General features: G+C 43.1%; 1 protein-coding gene across 1 annotated transcript in view; it reads left to right on the top strand.

The window, feature by feature from the left end:
- The window catches only part of LOC308305907 (vomeronasal type-2 receptor 26-like), a gene marked incomplete at its 3' end in the record, with an annotated part of 60550 nt that extends 43381 nt beyond the window's left edge, over positions 1–17169 (top strand). The window contains exons 5-6 of the mRNA XM_080750803.1: positions 13618–13741; positions 16256–17169. Of these exons, the coding sequence (XP_080606929.1) occupies positions 13618–13741; positions 16256–17169 (1038 nt within the window). The remainder of the gene's footprint in view (positions 1–13617; positions 13742–16255) is intronic.
- Positions 17170–18626: the final 1457 nt, after the last annotated feature.

Below are 18626 nucleotides of genomic sequence, written 5' to 3'. Positions count from 1 at the left end.
GGGCATTCCAATTTTCCATGCAAGGGCATTTTTCCACATCTATAACAGGCCTTTGAACCTGACTGTGGCCGTGCATTTGATTTATTTTTGCCTTGCATTTGTGCTTGTGGCTGGGGCTTTGAGGGATATTTGGGCTTTCTGTAGCTTTTAGCATGCACAGCATCAACATTAGAGCACTTACTGAACCACTACCGCCCCATCTCCAACCTCCCCTTCATCTCTAAATCCCTCGAGCGAGTGGTCGCCACCCAACTCCAGTCCCACCTCAACTCCAACAACCTTTATGAACCCTTTCAATCCGGTTTCCGCCCCCACCATAGCACCGAAACTGCCCTGGCAAAAATCACAAACGACCTCCTCCGTGCAGCTGATTCTGGATTACTCACCATCCTCATTCTCCTTGACCTCTCCGCTGCCTTTGACACCATCTCCCACCCACTACTCCTGGAGCGCCTGGCTAACATAGGGATCACGGGTGTTGCACTCTCCTGGTTTGATTCTTATCTCACGGACAGACAACAGTTTGTCCAGCTGGGGGAGCACAGATCTGGGTCTTCTTCGGTGTCACTGGGTGTTCCCCAGGGGTCAGTATTGGGTCCACTCTTATTTATCATTTACCTCCTCCCCCTGGGTAAAATCCTCCGTCACCATGGTGTCCAGTTCCACTGTTACGCTGATGACACTCAAATTTACATCTCCACCAAACCCTCCACCACCCTCCCTCCCCCCTCCCTCACTGCATGTCTCCAGGACATCCGGAGCTGGATGAGCAGGAACTTTTTAAAGTTAAATGCCAGTAAAACCGAGGCCCTGCTCATCGGCTCCAAAAACACACTGTCTAACTTCACCACCATCCCCAACATCACCATTGACAATTTCCCCGTCCCGTTCTCCCCTCAAGTTAAGAGCCTCGGCGTAATCCTTGACAGCACCCTTTCTTTTGCACCTCACATAAATAACATCACCCGGTCTGCCTTCTTCCACATCCGCAACATCTCCAGACTACGCCCATCACTGTCCCAATCCAGCACTGAAATCCTCATTAATGCACTTGTCACATCCCGCATCGATTACTGTAACTCACTTCTCTCTGGCCTACCCACCACATTACTCCATAAACTACAACTCATCCAGAATTCAGCTGCACGGATCATCACCCGTACCAAACTATCCGCCCACATTACTCCCATCCTCATCCAACTCCACTGGCTCCCCATTCCCTACCGTATTGACTACAAAAACCTCCTCCTCACTTACAAAGCCCTCCATAACCTCGCCCCCACCTACCTCTCTGACCTTCTCCAGGGTTATGTCCCCTCCCGTTCCCTCCGTTCCTCCTCAGCTGGACTCTTGACAGTGCCCCCTGACAGTGCCCGCATCGGCAGCATGGGCGCCAGGGCTTTTAGCTGTACTGCACCTAGACTCTGGAACTCATTACCCCCTCATATCCGACAGTCTGACTCCATATCCATTTTCAAATCTCAACTCAAAACTCACCTGTTCAAACTGGCCTACTCACTTTAACATACCCACGTCACCCCTTTTATCTGCTTACATAACCTCACTCATCTCCTACTATTGATTCTTGCTATGCTGTATTTTATCTGTGTTTTGATATATTGTGTATTCTGTAATTTAACATGTTGATCTATGTTTTCCTTGCCTGTTTTTAATGACTGTTTTTAAACTGTACGGCGACCTTGGGTGTTTTGAAAGGCGCCTTCAAATAAAATGTATTATTATTATTATTACTAGCACTGCCGTTTTCTCCTCTTAAATCAGACTGCTGTCTTCTGACTTCTTCAGACTGCCTTGCCTTTGTTATGGCAGTTTCCAGGGTTAGGCCACTGTCTAGCTGTAACTTTTCCGACAGTGCGACGTTCCTCAATCCGACCACTATCCTGTCGCGGATCAGCTCGTTGTGTAGCTGTCCATAATTGCAGTGTTCAGCTAGTCCGTATAGAGCAGTGATGAAGGAATCTACCGTCTCTCCTGGTAGTTGCACACGCCGATTGAACTTGGCTCTTTCATAGATTACATTCTTTTTAGGGACAAAAAAATGTATCAAAGCCCTCTCTGACAGGCGTGTACTTTTTCCTATCATCAGCAGTCAGTGTTAGCCCCCTTAGCACATCTTCGGCTTCATCGCCCATACAATATACTAAAGTGTTCACCTGGTTTTCCTCTGATGTTGCGTTCAGGTTACTTGCAAGTCGAAATCGGTCGAAACGTCTTATCCAACGTTCCCATTCTTGAGGCTTGGTGAAATCGAATGGCTCTGGAGGTTGAATGGTGAAAGTCGCAGTCGGTGTTGGTTGCGCCATAGCTGCCGCCTGTGGCTCGTCTCCCATACCCCCGCCAAAACGAAACACTCTCCTCTCCTTCCCGTCTCCGTTTTCTTGCTTTTTTCGCTCCGGTTACAGGTCGCCCAGTTCTGACACCATGTGAAGTTATTCTTACAAAAGGCTCGTACCACGACGTAATCCCGAAGTCTTGTAATTTATTGAACAATCAGCAGCAACAAACACAGCAGTGTACTCAGCAGGCTAGGCTAGTCAATACCCCGGGTAGATCACAACGCTCCCCCCTAGCTTATCTGCTGCGTCCTGTCTCTTACGTCACATCCCGCTACTTCAAAATAAAGGCACTCCTTAAACATTATTATTACAATAATACCACAGGGTTGACGATAGGGCCTCTCTGTGGTGAGTTTGCATGTTCTCCCCGTGTCTCCTTGGGCATAGGCCCTCACAAAAACATGCAGTAGTCCTAGTTTCTATACTACCTCCCCCTAGCCAGTCGGGTGCTCCCCAATGTCCCCTGGCACGGCAGGGGGAGAGCGGAAACCAGGACTACAGGTTAGGTAGTCACCGGGTGAGAAAAATGGGTTACAAAAACCGTGGGATAAAAAACATTAGAAAAAGAAAAATAAATGAAAAAAGTTAACAAAAAAACACAGCCTGCTCACGTATTAGGAAGGTAAAATGAGTCACCAGAAAAAATAATGGGTGTTTTTAATGAATCTATCATGGTTAAAATGGAGTTTGAAGTTACAATGGGTGTGTATGTGAAGAGAGGCCCTACCACTGCTCCCTGTTGAAAGTGGAATATCCTTTTAAGTAAAGTACAAATACCTAAAAATTGTACAGTTGTAAGTACAGTAAATGTACTTAGTTACTTTACACCACTGACATTCACAGATCTCTGCCATAACTAACTGTTATTTTTATGTGTACACACACGCACGCGCACACACACACACACACACACACACACACACACACACACACACACACACACACACACACACACACACACACACACACACACACAAAGTACAAATACAAAGTATGTGTATGTCTGTATACCGTACACACTTTCAATAACTTGACAAACTGAGTGGTATCTCAACACATTTCACAGGTGGTAAAGCAGAATGTGACAGGTCTGCAATGGATAGCCTCGTGGTACTGGGTATACTTTACCCCACTCCAGTCTCCTCGCTACATGCCATACCTGAGAGGCACCCTGGGTCTTGACATCCGCCATGGAGAGATACCAGGTCTCAAGGATTACATGTTAAAAGTACATCCTGACAATGACCCTGACTCCATACATGAACATAGCATGGTACTGTAGTATTTAAGCTGCTATTTCAAGCTGACACCTGTTTGTTTTTTTAACCACTTGAACCCTTTATAATAGATGGGCTGATCGTAGGACCTCTCCTGTTTTCGCTACACTATCGTGAGCATCTGATTACTACTTGGCACTACTATATCAATTAAATACCCACAAGGCAGCTGGTGTTTCCCCTAAACGGTATCTTATATGGCGGTGTTACCCACAATACATTATGTTGACTCCCTTATTCCCCCCTTTTTTGCCCCATGTAAAGCGGCTTTGGGTACTCAGAAAAGCGCTAGATAAATTTGAGATATTATTATTATTACCCTTACCCTTATTATTATTTGCTCCTGTTTTCTTGTGAAACCGGTTGTAAATATATTTACCGGTCGTAAATATTCATAGTTGCGGGTTGCTTTTTCTTGGGCTTCTGAAGTGTTTTAAGCATGAGCACATTGTGAGACACGTAGTGTGATGCGTCTTGTATTTTAGCTCTGTGCAAAGTATGAATTGATCTTCAGTCTTGATGGTCTGTCTTCAGGTAAGGCAGTTTTGGGAGCACACGTTTCAATGTAAAATTCCACCCCTTCCATCAGAGTGGGTGGATGCTGGTGGACGGGTATGTACTGGACAAGAGGACATTGGAACAGTACCTTTACCTTTGGATCCCCAAATCATCTATAATGTGTACAAGGCTGTCTATGCCCTGGCCCATGCCATCCATGACATGTTGCAGTGTGTGCCAGGAAGAGGGCCTTTCACTGGGCACAGCTGTGCCAGTTTGCAGACAATACAGCCATGGCAGGTGTGATTTATTTTATTTTTATTTAATGTTTATTTGACAGGGACAATACAAAAACAATGTATCAAGTTAAAAAACATGAAACCGTTGCATTGTATGTAGGGTTTGTAGCCTAGGCTAATTTGCAACCCCAGTCCCTGGTTAGGCCTTTCTATGCATATACTGTGTCTACCTAAAAATCTATTACAAAAATATACAAATATCTATCTAAAATCTATTACAAAATTATACAATATCTACCAAAAATCGATTACAAAAGTACATGCATGAAACTCTAAAGTACAAAATCATTCCAATTTATTCAAAAAAGCAATGAACATTAACATTCTTAAGTGTCCTACGTATGTTCACAGTTTTGGTTTGATTTTAACCAACATTTAACCTTTTCGTTAAATATTTTGAGGTCAGTTTGATTTTTTATTTCAGTCGGTAGGGATATTCCACATGTGTATATCCCTTTTACTGAATATGAGGTCTGACCAAACGTGGTGCTGCGCATTGCTGCCTTGTGGTCGCCATTTGCTGATCCCCTTGTGACTCTACTAGTACCTGTCCCTTTCACCTGGGGACAAAGTACTGCTGGGGCAAGATCGTTTACACATTTAAAGATTAATTTGATAAAGGAGAATTTAATGAAACTGTCAAAACTGAGCATATTGTATTTTCGAAGAATTATGCAATGGTGCCATCTCATTTGTTTTTTATCCATTATTTTCAATGCTTGTTTATAAAGCGATGTAATTGGTTTTATTGTTGTCTGTGAAGCCTGGCTCCAGACAGTAACACAGTATGACATATGGGAAAATACCATGGCATGCATAAACAGTTGTGCAGCGTACAGTGGTATGTATTGTCTGGTCATTCTAAAACAGTTCAGATTGGTTTTCAGAGTCTTGCTTAACTTCTTTATGTGTTTATCAAATTTAAGTTGAGAGTCAAGAATGACACCAAGAAATTTGAAATCACTGACTTCCTCAATTACCTCTTGATCTATTTTAGGCCACATTCTCATAATATAATTCGGTTTAGTCTTGCGAATGGGAGGGGTGAAGTTGCTACATTCTTGCATATTTAATTGATACGTTTGCGCTCGCACTGCACTTTGTCATCCGAAACAAACAAGGAATCGTCCACGTCTGTCCATGGGACATGTATGTATCCAAGCTGCATAATAATGCCTCCTTCATCTCCCTGTGTTTATTAATTCTTCAAGTTCAACTCACAATGTACCCGCAGGACCGCCGCAAAATTGAGCAGGCGTTAGCCTATTTATCTGCGGTCGTCGGTCGTAAACGGGCGATCAAAAAATAAAACCAGCGGCGGCCGGAGGGACTCGCAAAATCTACCAGCAATAAACCAGACAGCAAATACATTAGCAAGATATGAATATCTACGAAGAGTAGAGCGTCAACGTGTCTCTCTCTCTCTCTCTCTCTCTCTCTCTCTCTATCTCTCTCTCTCTCTCTCTCTGACCCTCGTCTTGCCCTCCACTGGCTCCCTCTTTGCGCTCCGCGCATGACGCGTCTCCATTTGGACACGATTTGGCACAGAGAGCCGCGCGCGCGAGGCAAGGGCGAGAGACCCACACATCGGCCTATATATTATAAGCCTATTATGCCTATAGCCTATATATGATATACAGCTATACAAGTGACTCCTGTGGCACTTTCCTTTTATCTAACTGTGAGCAACAACTCCTCACAAATAATACACCATGTGCGATCGAGGGAGCGGTGATCAGAAATCAATGAGGGGAGGAGGCGGCCAGAATCGTCAGAAATCTAATGAGAACAGACGGGGGGATTTAACCTTTTATAAATAACTATGGATTTAACCCGCACATGGCTCTATATAGCCTACCACAATGTTTCATTGCCTGTATTTGAGACGGATGGATTCACACCAACAGGGAAGCGTTTGCGGTAGCGCATCGAAACCACCGTTTTTTGGGGGATTTGCATTCGTTTCTTTTATTCGAAAAAGAATACGGATGCGTCTTCACACATGCCCAACCGTTGTGTATTTTTCAACAATACGTTATAGGATTCGTTTTAATCGTCATAAAACGTGCCTGTGTGAATGTAGCCTTAATGTTTAGTTCACAATTTACTCTCCTTCTTATTGAGAAGCTCATTGCTACTGATATGAATTCACAATTTAAATATTAGAAAGGTAGCATTGTTAGCCGCCTGAATAAAATAAAATAAAAATATTTTTTTTAAATAAGCAATTGCATGATTCCTGCTTATGTCAGCAGAAAACTGCTTATTTCTGCTTTAATAGCCGGGGAGCCACAGGCCCAAAATTTGAGAGGACCTGTGATGTCATAACATACTTTTTATTTTTGTTTTTTCTATTAATTTGGTCAATAAGGTACACAGAATGAGAGGCCTGCTCTGCTGGAAACATTGCGGGAAAAAAGTCCCATCGACGTCACTATCAGGAAAAGAATACAAAAATAAATCTGCTTTAAGTAGCATGTGAGGGGTCAAACTAGGGGTTCTTCATGATTCTGAATCCATTGCAAGCTTTTGTTTTGCATGAAAAAACATTCCTGATGCCTCGTGCACACTACAGCTATAAAGTTAAACGTCTAGCTTGGTAATTCAATGTTATCTCTGGAAACCAGCTTCCATGCTCGAAAACAAAGCTTGTAAATGAAAAGCTTGCTTTTATTTCACTAGTCCTCAATTTTATAGAGCTTGGGTTTATCGTTCACATTGGTAAAGAGCTTGCTTTTTTATGCCCAGCCAATCAGAGCACAGCATGATCTGAGAAGGCGGGGATTCAGCCCCCCAAGTCAACTCGTCTGACCACAGACACGGAGCTGCAGAAATTGCGACATAAATATTTTCACTTTTTTTAAATAACGGCTATATATGTAATATTAATGATGATTTGGCATATATATGGACTGAAATGAAAGGATATACAACCAACAAGTCGTGAAAACACAGTGTTCTCCCGTGAGAGCCCCCTGCATCCAACACTGATTCTCCCCCGGGGAGAGGAGACAGCTGGGGTAGCGCTGTGTGTGTGTGTGCGCGTGTGAGAGAGAGAGCGCAAGAGAGAGAGGTACGCTGACCTATCGGTGGTACTTAACATTCCAATCAATTAACAATCCTTTTGTTTTTCTCTCTCGCTCACACGCACACACACAAGCATGCGCACGCTCACACACACACACACACACACACACACACTCACACACACACACACACACACACACACACACACACACACACACACACACAACCTGTTTTCTCTGATCGAAAGCAGGCTGACTGGTTGGCTCATTTGCATAAAAATAAAGCTGCATGTTTTCACCAAGCTGCCTGGTTGTTTAGCTTGTTTATTTTTATAACTATATAGCTGTAGTGTGCACACGGCTTAAGGCTAGATTTCAGCCCCAAAAAACGGTGAAAAGTGATGAGTCATCAAAAATCTACAGTTTTGAGAGGCCGAAATCTAGCCCAAGGAATGTTTTTCTTGCAAAACAAATGCTTGCAATGGATTCAGAATCATGAAGAACCCCTAGTTTGACCCCTCACATGCTACTTGAAGCAGATTTATTTTGTATTCTTATCCTGTATAGTGAAATCAATGGGACAGTGATACAAATGACCATAACCTTTTTTTTCACAATGTTTCCGGAAGAGCAGGCCTCTCATTCTGTATACCTTAATGACCAAATGAATAGAAAAAACAAAAATAAAAATTATGTCATGACATCACAAGTAAAACCCTGTTCTTTGAGCTTTTGGGCCTGTGGCTCCCCGACTATAACTAGTGAGTATATTGTATGCAGTAGTATCTTGCTTAACTTTGCTCATCACCACTTCTAGCTGATGTATTACATGGAAAAGGTCAACTTCCGCACATCATTTGGTGATGATGTATCATTTGATGAGAACGGTGATGCTTTACCAATCTATGATGTCATGAACTGGGTGTGGCTCCCTGACGGAAGCACAGAGCTTCAACACGTAGGTGTGTTCAAGAAGTCACCCTCCGCAGGTGAACAACTCATCCTTTATGAAGACAGAATCTTCTGGGACCGTGAATCCACAAAGGTCACTTTAACTTAATACAATAGAAAGTGCAATAAGAGATAATTTTTTTTTTTTTTTTAAACAATAAGACAATAAAAATAAGAATTAATACAAGGTCAACTGTTGAGCTAATGATTTGAATGTAATTCATTATATCTGTTAGCTAGTCCACCAGACCGGTGGGCGGAGATCATGTTTTCACCCCTGTGTGTGTGTGTGTGTGTGTGTGTGTGTGTGTGTGTGTGTGTGTGTGTGTGTGTGTGTGTGTGTGTGTGTGTGTGTGTGTGTGTGTGTGTGTGTGTGTGTGTGTGTGTGTGTGTGTGTGTGTGTGTGTGTGTGTGTGTGTCCGTCTGTATGCAGCTAATCTTGGACAATGCTAGACCGATCTTTGTCAAATAGCACTCATACTCCCATTATCCATCCATCTTCAATCACTTAATCCAGCAGAGAGCTCCAGACTTCCCTCTCCTGAGCAACATTACCAACTTCCTCCTGGGGATCCCGAGGTGTTCCAAGGCCAGTGTGGAGATGTAATTCCCCCATCTGGCCCTCGTTCTCCCCCAGGGTCTCCTCCCAGTGGGATATGCATCAATAGCCCAGTCAATCTGAGGTTTTACCCCAAATAAATTGCAATAGTAATGGTTCAAGGTTTTTTATGATCCTTAGGGTCATCCAAAACACATGTTAAAAATCTTCCAAAATATTCTTAGTGGATCAAGGTCAATTCAGTTGGTTCAAGTTTGGGTCCATTCACTTACTATATAGGAAAAAAAGACTCCCCAAAAAAATCTTCTTTAAGTAGCATGTGAGGGGTCTACCTAGGGGGTTTTCATGATTCTGAATCCATTGCAAGCATTTGTTTTGCACGAAAAACATTCCTCTGGCAAAAAATGGACCCCACAAAGTGTGAAAAGTGATGACTCATCACTAAACCATCACTATACCATCGTGTTGTGCGTCAGTTTTTGGCCCGAGGAATGTTTTTCATGCAAAACAAATGCTTGCAATGGATTCAGAATTATGAAAACCCCTCACATGCTACTTAAAGAAGACTTTTTGGGGGGTCTTTTTTCCTGTATAGTAAGTGAAGGGACCCAAACTTGAATCCCCTGAATTTACCTTGATCCACTAAGAATATTTTGGAAGATTTTTAACATGTGTTTTGGATGACCCTAAGGATCATAAAAAACCCTGAATGATTACTATTGCAATTTCTTTTGGGTCAGGCCCCTTTTTAGCTTAGATTGACTGGCCTACAAGGACGGGAGGCATCCTTACTAGATGCCCAAACCACCTAAGCTGGCTCCTTTCCAAGCAAAGGAGCAGCAGCTCTACTCCGAGTCTCTCGAGTGTACACAGCTTGGATGGTTCCTCACTTTCCCCTCCTGAGGGGTCGTAGTATGATCTTCCTGAAAAACGTTGGTGCCGCCCGAAAGTCCTATTCCATGGATTCTCCGAACTCCTTCCACAACCGCTGCTTAGCCTCAGTCACGACTGTGGCGAGAGACAGCCGCTGGCCGCCGCGTCCACGTCCATGGACGCGGCCGTGGACGCGTCCATGGACGTGGCCGCGAAAAAAACAGCCGTGGACGCGAGGCCGCGTCCACGGACGCAAACGGCCGGACGCGAGGCCGCGTCCACGGACGCAAACGGCCGGCCGTCCCAGCCGTGGACGCGGCCGTGGACGCAGACGGCCGGGGACGCGGCCGTGGACGAGGCCGCGGACGCAAACGGCCGGCCGTGGACGCGTCCATGGACGAGGCCGCGAAAAAAAGGCCGTAAAAAAAAAAAAAAAAAGGTGTCTATTGTATGTATTTTTTGATGGAGAATTCAAATATGACCTTCTTTTTTGCATAGGACAACTCTAACCTGCATCAATTGGTATTTTATAATTGCCAATTGTACCCTATCCATCTAAAAAACAAATTGGATGTCTATTGTATGTATTTTTTGATGGAGAATTCAAATATTACCTTCTTTTTGGGATAGGACAACTCTAACCTGCATCAATTGGTATTTTATAATTGCCAATTGTACCCTATCCATCTCAAAAACAAATTGGATGTCTATTGTATGTATTTTTGATGGGGAATTCAAATGTTACCTTCTTTTTTAGATAGGACAACTCTAACCTGCATCAATTGGTGCATCAACCTTCTATCTGTCTGTCTGTCTGTCCGTCCGTCCGTCCGTCCGTCCGTCCGTCCGTCCGTCCGTCCGTCCGTCCGTCCGTCCGTCCGTCCGTCCGTCCGTCCGTCCTTCACCTTTAGTCCAGAAGAGAGTTCAGCCTCAGGAACTTGCAAACATGGAACCAGAGATGGGAAAAGTACTCACATTCTGTACTCAAGTAAAAGTACAAGTACTTTGATTAAAGTAAAAGTACTCAACTAAAAACTTTACTCAAGTAAAAAGTACTGGATTTGAAAAGTACTTTTGAAGTAAAAGTAAAAGTATTTTTACTGTATGTTTCTGTGCAAAGCCAATAGAATTTGAAGGATATTAAATTGAAGTAGGACTGTCATCTAAAGGGGTACTGTCATTTTAAAAAGTAATCTTACAATACTAGTTAATATGTTTATGATATCATTGTGAGAATGTGCTATAGTGTTGTAGTCAAGTCCACCTAAAAGCGTCCAAGTCAAGTCCAAGTCCTAGGGGGTTCGAGTCCGTTTTGTTTTATTAAAGAAAAGGACAAATAAGACTTGGTATTTGTAGTACAATATCCCAAATAGCAGACGATAATTATCCAGTCTAATATCACGATATGGATACAAAGATAATATGAATTAAAAAAGAATTAGATTAATCTACGGTATAACATTTTTAAACATTGCTGTTATAGCTGTGTCATTGTAATAAAGCTGCATGATTATGGCAAAACGTATATTATCAAACAAAATCTTATTTTAATATTTTTTTTCTTCTAAAAGCTAAAATAAATAAATAAGGTTTCCCTATTCAAACACATAGCAGTACATGCTTTTCATTGTTTAAGGTGAGAAATGTACCTTATGTCATTAGTCTGATGCCTTCAAGTATGCAAAGCAAAAAAAATACCCCATGTTACTGCTTCAAGTTGTTTTGGTTCGTTTTAACCTCTCTACAGAGACAATGTTACACTTCTCTTTACTGATCAGTGCACTTTAAAACGTTCTGACGAGGCTTAACGAGTTGTAATAGGCTACACCTGGAAAGACAAAAAGAGAAAAGACGTCAATTCTTAATCCAGCGGTACGGGTGGATTAGGCCTAATGATCACAAAGGCTGTGTTTGGAATTGGAAGCTGTGTACTGTTTAAATAAGGACTTATTTATTTGGGAACATGTCGAGGATGTCCTGCAGGCAGCCTGCAGGTAAGAGGAAAGCAGAGAGAGTTGTCTGTTGGCGAAAAAAAGAACTTTTGTGAACTTGCTTGCTGCTGCTGCTGCTGCTGAGCGGAGGGGCTCTCCGTGTGTGGCTGTGTGCCTGTGTGTGTGTGTGTGTGCGTGCGTGCGTGCGACTGTGTGTGCCTAGTATCAGATGCGCATCAGATAATTCAGATATGCACCGGCGCAACATTACCATTAAAACCAAAGTAACGAGCCTGTTTTGAAAATGTAGCGGAGTAAAAGTACAGATACTTGTGTTAAAATGTAACGGATAAAAGTAAAAAGTACTCAGACAAATAACTACTCAGTAAAGTACAAAGTACTGAAAAATGGAATGAAATGGAACTGTGTCATGACTGTGTCATGGAGCTAAACAGGGCTATGTTAAATACTCACAATGAGTCTGATGGACCAATCAGAGTGGTGGTGGGGGGAGGGATCAACAATAGACAGAAACTGGATAATGATAGATAGATAGATAGATAGATAGATAGTAAGTAGGTTGGATGCACAAATTGATGCAGGTTAGAGTTGTCCTATCTAAAAAAGAAGGTAACATTTGAATTCCCCATCAAAAAATACATACAATAGACATCCAATTTGTTTATGAGATGGATAGGGTACAATTGGCAATTATAAAATACCAATTGATGCAGGTTAGAGTTGTCCTATGCAAAAAAGAAGGTCATATTTGAATTCTCCATCAAAAAATACATACAATAGACACTTTTTCTTTTTTTTTCGCAGCCTTTTTTTCGCGGCCTCGTCCATGGACGCGTCCACGGCCGGCCGTTTGCGTCCACGGCCGCGGCCTCGTCCACGGCCGCGTCCCCGGCCGCCTGCGTCCACGGCCGCGTCCACGGCTGTTTTTTGGCCAGACCAGCCTACCACGTGCCTCAAGTCTACAGCCCTGATTGGCCCATTCAATTCGCCCGCTCCTCGGGCGAGCTTGAAATAAAATAAAATATATCCGGTGTCAGTCCACACTACACACCACCCACCAACAGGGGGTGGTGTGTAGTGTGAGCCACCTAAAACCTTCTGACCACATCTCAAAGCCACAGCTTCAGCAATAGAAGCTTTGAACATTGCCTTTTCCTGTTCAATGTCCCCAATATCCATAGGGATGGCAGAGAAATCCCACCAGAGGTGGGAATTAAATTCCTGCCAGACAGAATTCTCCTAACGTTCTGTCCGGGGCTTCCCTGCTCACAACCAAATAGTGATCAGTTGACAGTCAAGCCCCTCTCTTCACAGGAATGTCCAGAACATACAGGCCCAGATCAGCTGATACGATTACAAAATTGATCACTGATCTTTGGCCTAGGGTGCTCTGGAACCAAGTACACTTATGAGCACCTTTATGTTTGAACATGGTGTTTGTTATCGTCATTCCATGACTAGCACAGAAAACCAACAACCAGCTACTACTTGGGTTCAGATCAGGGAAACCATTCCTCCATTCATGCCAGTCCAATTATCTCTGTCATTGCCCATGTGTGCGTTGAAGTCTCCCAGTAAGACTAAAAAATCCCCCCATCGGTTTTCAAGAATACTCTGAATACTCTGTTTTTATATCCGTACACATAAACAACAGTCAGAGTTTTCTCCCCTCCAACCCTAAGGCGGAGGGAGGCGAACCTCTTGTGCACTGGGGGAAAACATTTTAAAGGGCCTCTATAGAGCTTTTTCACTTTCTTCCGGTGCCACATTTGCATAAAGTTGCACCATATTTATAGAAATGCTAATCTGTTCCTTTCATCTGCAGCCTCCTCGGTCAGTATGCAGCGAGAGTTGTTCCCCTGGAACCCGTCTGGCCAGAAGGAAAGGGGAACCCGTCTGCTGCTTTGACTGCATTGCTTGTTCTGAGGGAGAGATCAGCAATGAGACTGGTAGGTTTACATTATGTAGCTGTATTATAATAAACCTTTATTTCTATAGTAAACCTTTATTTCTATAGCACCTTTCAAAACCAGGTTACAAAGTGCTTTACAGGGGGACACAAACAGCAGAGTACAAAGAACAGAACATACACACAAAAGGTTGTAAGGTTAAAAACAATGCAGAAAAACAATGCAAATAAATAAATACATAATGCAGAACACAAATACATAAAGGTTACAGGAATTAGGAGTAAAAGCTAGTGTGTAAAAATAGGTTTTAAGAAGAGATTTAAAATGGGGGACAGACTCAGCAAGGTGGATGTCAAGGGGCAGGGCTAGTGTTGTCAAAAATATCGGTATATCGATAAATATCGGTACTGAAAAAATCCATTCGGTACAATACGACTTTTCCGTAGTATCGGTAGTATCGATACTACGTTTTACAGTTCGGTACGGCCATGCAAGCTGGAGCGTTCCCGAGCTGTGGCGGCTTATTTTCTCTTTCTTATATTTAACTCTCGACAACAACAGGTCCGCTCGCTCAAATAAATAACTCCATCTCATTACAGTTCATCTGAACAAAAACAACGATGCGAGCTGAACGGGGCTCGCTCTCTCTCTCCCCGTACCTCCCTCCCTCATCCCTCCACACACACTCTGACTCTCTCACACACACACAACGAACTGCAGCTAGTGCGCAGCCACCACAGCTAATCTACAAGGCATACAAACTCACATCATGCCAAAGAATGGCCAGATTAATGCACCCGCTTTACGTGCTGAAGGACAGGGCACCATGCTATTCCCGCAAAAGTGCTGAAATCTATAGCAAAGGCTGCTGAAGAAGCGCTAAAAAATGTCTGTGAAGCGTCTATTTTATTTTCCGTGCAAAGCGTCTATTTTCCCTGTCATCAACAGTGCTTTTCCGATGTTTCCTCCCTGTTGGTAGCCAGCCACACATATCCACAATATTGCACTACATAAATGCATGTAATCATGAGCATCATGTGTGTCCACTGCAGCCTGCTTGTTTAGCGTCCTGTGCTAAGATAAACACTTCTCTGAATCTGATCACCCAATGTTGCCAGGTTTTGTTTTTGCGAGAGAAACAAGCAACCAGGGGTTTGCTTGTTGATACTGATGACAGTATAAAAACAGAAAGGATTGCCAAACCAATTTCACCAGCATATGGGTAACAATAATAAGGGTAATAATAATAGTTAAATAATAATAATAATACATATTATAACAATAATATATTAATTCATGAATTTATATATATTATTAATATAATGTTTGGGGACGGATTACATTCATTTGGGGACGGTTAAATTTGAAGTTTGGGACGGTCCTGGGACGTTGGTGAAAAAAGTCTGGAGCCCTGGCCTTTACAGTGTGACAATCTGAGGCTTTTGAATATGCACACTACCTCAATATTTACTTTACAATTGCAATGCATGCCATGCACTCACTGTTACTATGAAAGAAAAATATTACTGTGAAAGAAAGTGTAGTTATTTCTTCCAGATTTTTTTATTTGTATATTTTTCTTTAAATAAAATACATTTGTTGGTCCTGGGTTCGATTCCCGCCGGGGGACGCTGTGGGCACTGGCGGCGTGTTCCTCCTCCGCGTCATCAGCGCCCACACCCTAGGTGGGGTTGGCGATAGGGCCTTTCTGTGTGGAGTTTGCCTGTTCTCCCCGTGTCTCCTAGGGTTGATACCCTCACAAAAACATGCACGTAATCCTGGTCTCAATAATGCCTCCCCCTGGCCAGCCGGGGCGCCTGATGGAGGGGAAAGGAACTGGTTGGAATAACGTGTTCCTTCCACGCGCTACGTCCAAACCAGGGAAATCTCCACTGTCAGGTGAAAAGAAGCAACTTGGACTCCTCATGCATAGAAGGAAGCATGAGGTCAGTCCATTGCCTCCCCAGGTTGGCAGAGGGAGAGCAGAGCCCAGGATTACATAGGCAATTGGCACTGGGTGAAAAGATGGGTTACAAAATTGTGGGATAAAAATTATATAAAAAATAAAAAATAAAAATACATTTGTTGCACTAAATTCTCCGTAGTTGCGTGGTATCGAAAATGGTATCGAGTATCGAAATTCTTCAAAATATCGTATCGAAGTTGAAAATCCAGTATCGTGACAACACTAAGGCAGGGCATTCCAAATAAAAGGGTAGGGGCTCTAAAAGCAAAGGCCATATGTCCTTTGGTATTAAGTTGACCTGTTGGAGTGTTCTAAAATCAACTGGCAGCCAATGGAGAGATGCTAAAATGGGTGTGATGTGGTCGTATTTTCTTGTACCAGTTATTAGACGGGCTGCGGCATTCTGAACCATTTGAAGACTATGTGCAGTAAGTCATCGTTACGACAACATGTATGTCCATTTAACCTTGCCCTTTTGCCCTTTCAATGTACAGATGTATATACTGTACTGTATATACACGGTATATACATATCTATTAAGAGCATCTCCTAAATGCCTAAACTGTCATTGTAATTGTTACTGCTAGGCTCTGCAGAGTGCACCAGTTGTCCAGATGAATCCTGGCCCAATCCCCAGCGTGACCACTGTATCCCTAAGGTGGTGGAGTTCCTCTCCTACCACGAGTCCCTAGGAATCGCCCTGACAACCATCTCATTGCTAGGCACGCTCATGTGTGCCATCGTCCTGGGAATCTTCGTCTACCATCGAGACACGCCTGTGGTGCGCGCCAACAACTCAGAACTCAGCTTCCAACTTTTATTGTCACTCAAGCTGTGTTTCATGTGTTCACTCTTGTTCATTGGTCGTCCCAAACTCTGGACGTGTCAGCTGAGACATGCAGTGTTTGGGATTATTTTCGTCTTGTCTGTGGCTTGTATTCTGGTAAAGACTATGGTGGTGTTGGCCGTGTTCAGGGCCTCCAAGCCTGGGAGTGGAGACATCCTGAAGTTGTTTGGTGCCGTGCAGCAGAGAGGAACCGTTCTGGTTCTTACTTTCATTCAGGCAATTATCTGTACTGTCTGGCTCGTGTCCGCCTCACCAACTCCTCATAAAAACACACAATATCAAAGTGATAAGATAGTCTATGAGTGTGATGTTGGGTCAACGGTTGGTTTTGCAGTGCTGCTGGGTTATATTGGTTTACTGGCACTCCTCAGCTTCGTCCTAGCTTTCATGGCCAGGAATCTCCCAGACAACTTCAACGAAGCCAAGTTAATCACTTTCAGCATGTTGATCTTCTGTGCCGTGTGGATAGGCTTCATCCCGGCATATATCAGCTCTCCAGGCAAATATGCAGATGCAGTGGAGGTGTTTGCTATTTTAGCATCTAGCTTTGGTCTATTGCTGGCATTGTTTGGCCCAAAGTGTTATATAATCCTGCTGAGGCCTGAGAAAAACACTAAGAAGTCCATCATGGGTCGAGGCTCCACCAAGACATAGTAACAATTATTAAAAAATATATATTTGAATGTGGCTGTGTTGCTCATTTAACGATTGCACGATCCTTGCAAGTTATTCATCGTTGGTCAATGATAACAATGATGTAAAACCCAATACCAATTGGTATTATTGTAGGGGATGAATAATCAACCAAAGGTGTGTATAAATATATGATTTCAATTTAGGTGAAGAACTCTGAAACATGTCAAATGACACCACCCACAATTCTGTACGACAAACGGTTGATGAGTTATTGCCAAATAATGTTTCGGCCAATCAGAAACATGTCAAATGACACCACCCACAAGTCTGTACAACAAATGGTTGATGAATTATAGCCAAATAAAGTTTTGGCCAATCAGAAGAGGGGGCGGGGCTAAGTTAAACCAATTAAGCTGAAGGACTCTGAAACAAGTCAAATGACACCACCCACAAGTCTGTACGACAAACGGTTGATGAGATAAAGCCAAATAAAGTTTCGGCCAATCAGAAGAGGGGGCGGGGCTAAGTTAGACCAATTATGCTGAAGGATTCTGAAACAAGTCAAATGACACCACCCACAAGTCTGTACGACAAACGGTTGACGAGATAAAGCCAAATAAAGTTTCGGCCAATCAGAAGAGGAGGCGGGGTTAAGTTAGACCATTTAAGCTGAAGGACTCTGAAACAAGTCAAATGACACCACCCACAAGTCTGTACGACAAACGGTTGACGAAATAAAGCCAAATAAAGTTTTGGCCAATCAGAAGAGGGGCGGGGCTAAGTTCAACCAATTAAGGTGAAGGACTCTTAATCAAGTTAAATGACACCACCCACAAGTTTGTATGACAAACGGTTGATGAGTTATAGCCAAAGAAAGGAACAATCAAGTATCGACCAATCAAAAGAGGGGGCACTTCCTGTTTGACGAAGGAAGTTTGACGCTTGGAGGGATGCCTCAGTACATGAGAAATGTACAGGAACAATTAAGGCAATATATGAAGGCACAAGGTCCTATCTGCAATGTCAGATGAACATTTTAAATTTGAAAAAAGAGAGAAAAGTCATGATAACTACTTTGTTACCATGGTAACCAAAGCAGATATGTCGACGCAGGGCGGCTTTGGGTTGACGTTGTTAAAATCAGTCTGAACACACAGATCAGATCTGGTCACCTGGAAATGCAGTGTGAACAGTCGGGCCAAAACTGGCAGTCAAATCCAGCCTGAGTCAGATCTGTGTCACATCCAGATTGGAATCTGATTGGTTCCATGTGACCATGTGACTATTTAAACCAATCAGATTCCGATCTGGATGTGACAGATCTGGCTGGTTCAGGCTGGATTTGAGTGCAGTCTAAATCCAGCCTGATTGTCTCTTAAGAAATGTGCAGACACTTAACACATACACTGTATGTTGGTTTGTTTACTGTTGAGTGAGAAAACAATGTTGCATATTAAGCTAATCATCTGGGCATC

The sequence above is a fragment of the Nannobrachium achirus genome (genome assembly GCF_963921795.1).
Source record: "Nannobrachium achirus genome assembly, chromosome: 20".
In the NCBI taxonomy this organism is placed as follows: Eukaryota; Metazoa; Chordata; class Actinopteri; order Myctophiformes; family Myctophidae; genus Nannobrachium; species Nannobrachium achirus.
Note: the sequence above shows the minus strand (reverse complement) of the source record. Positions and strands in the feature narration are given on the sequence as shown.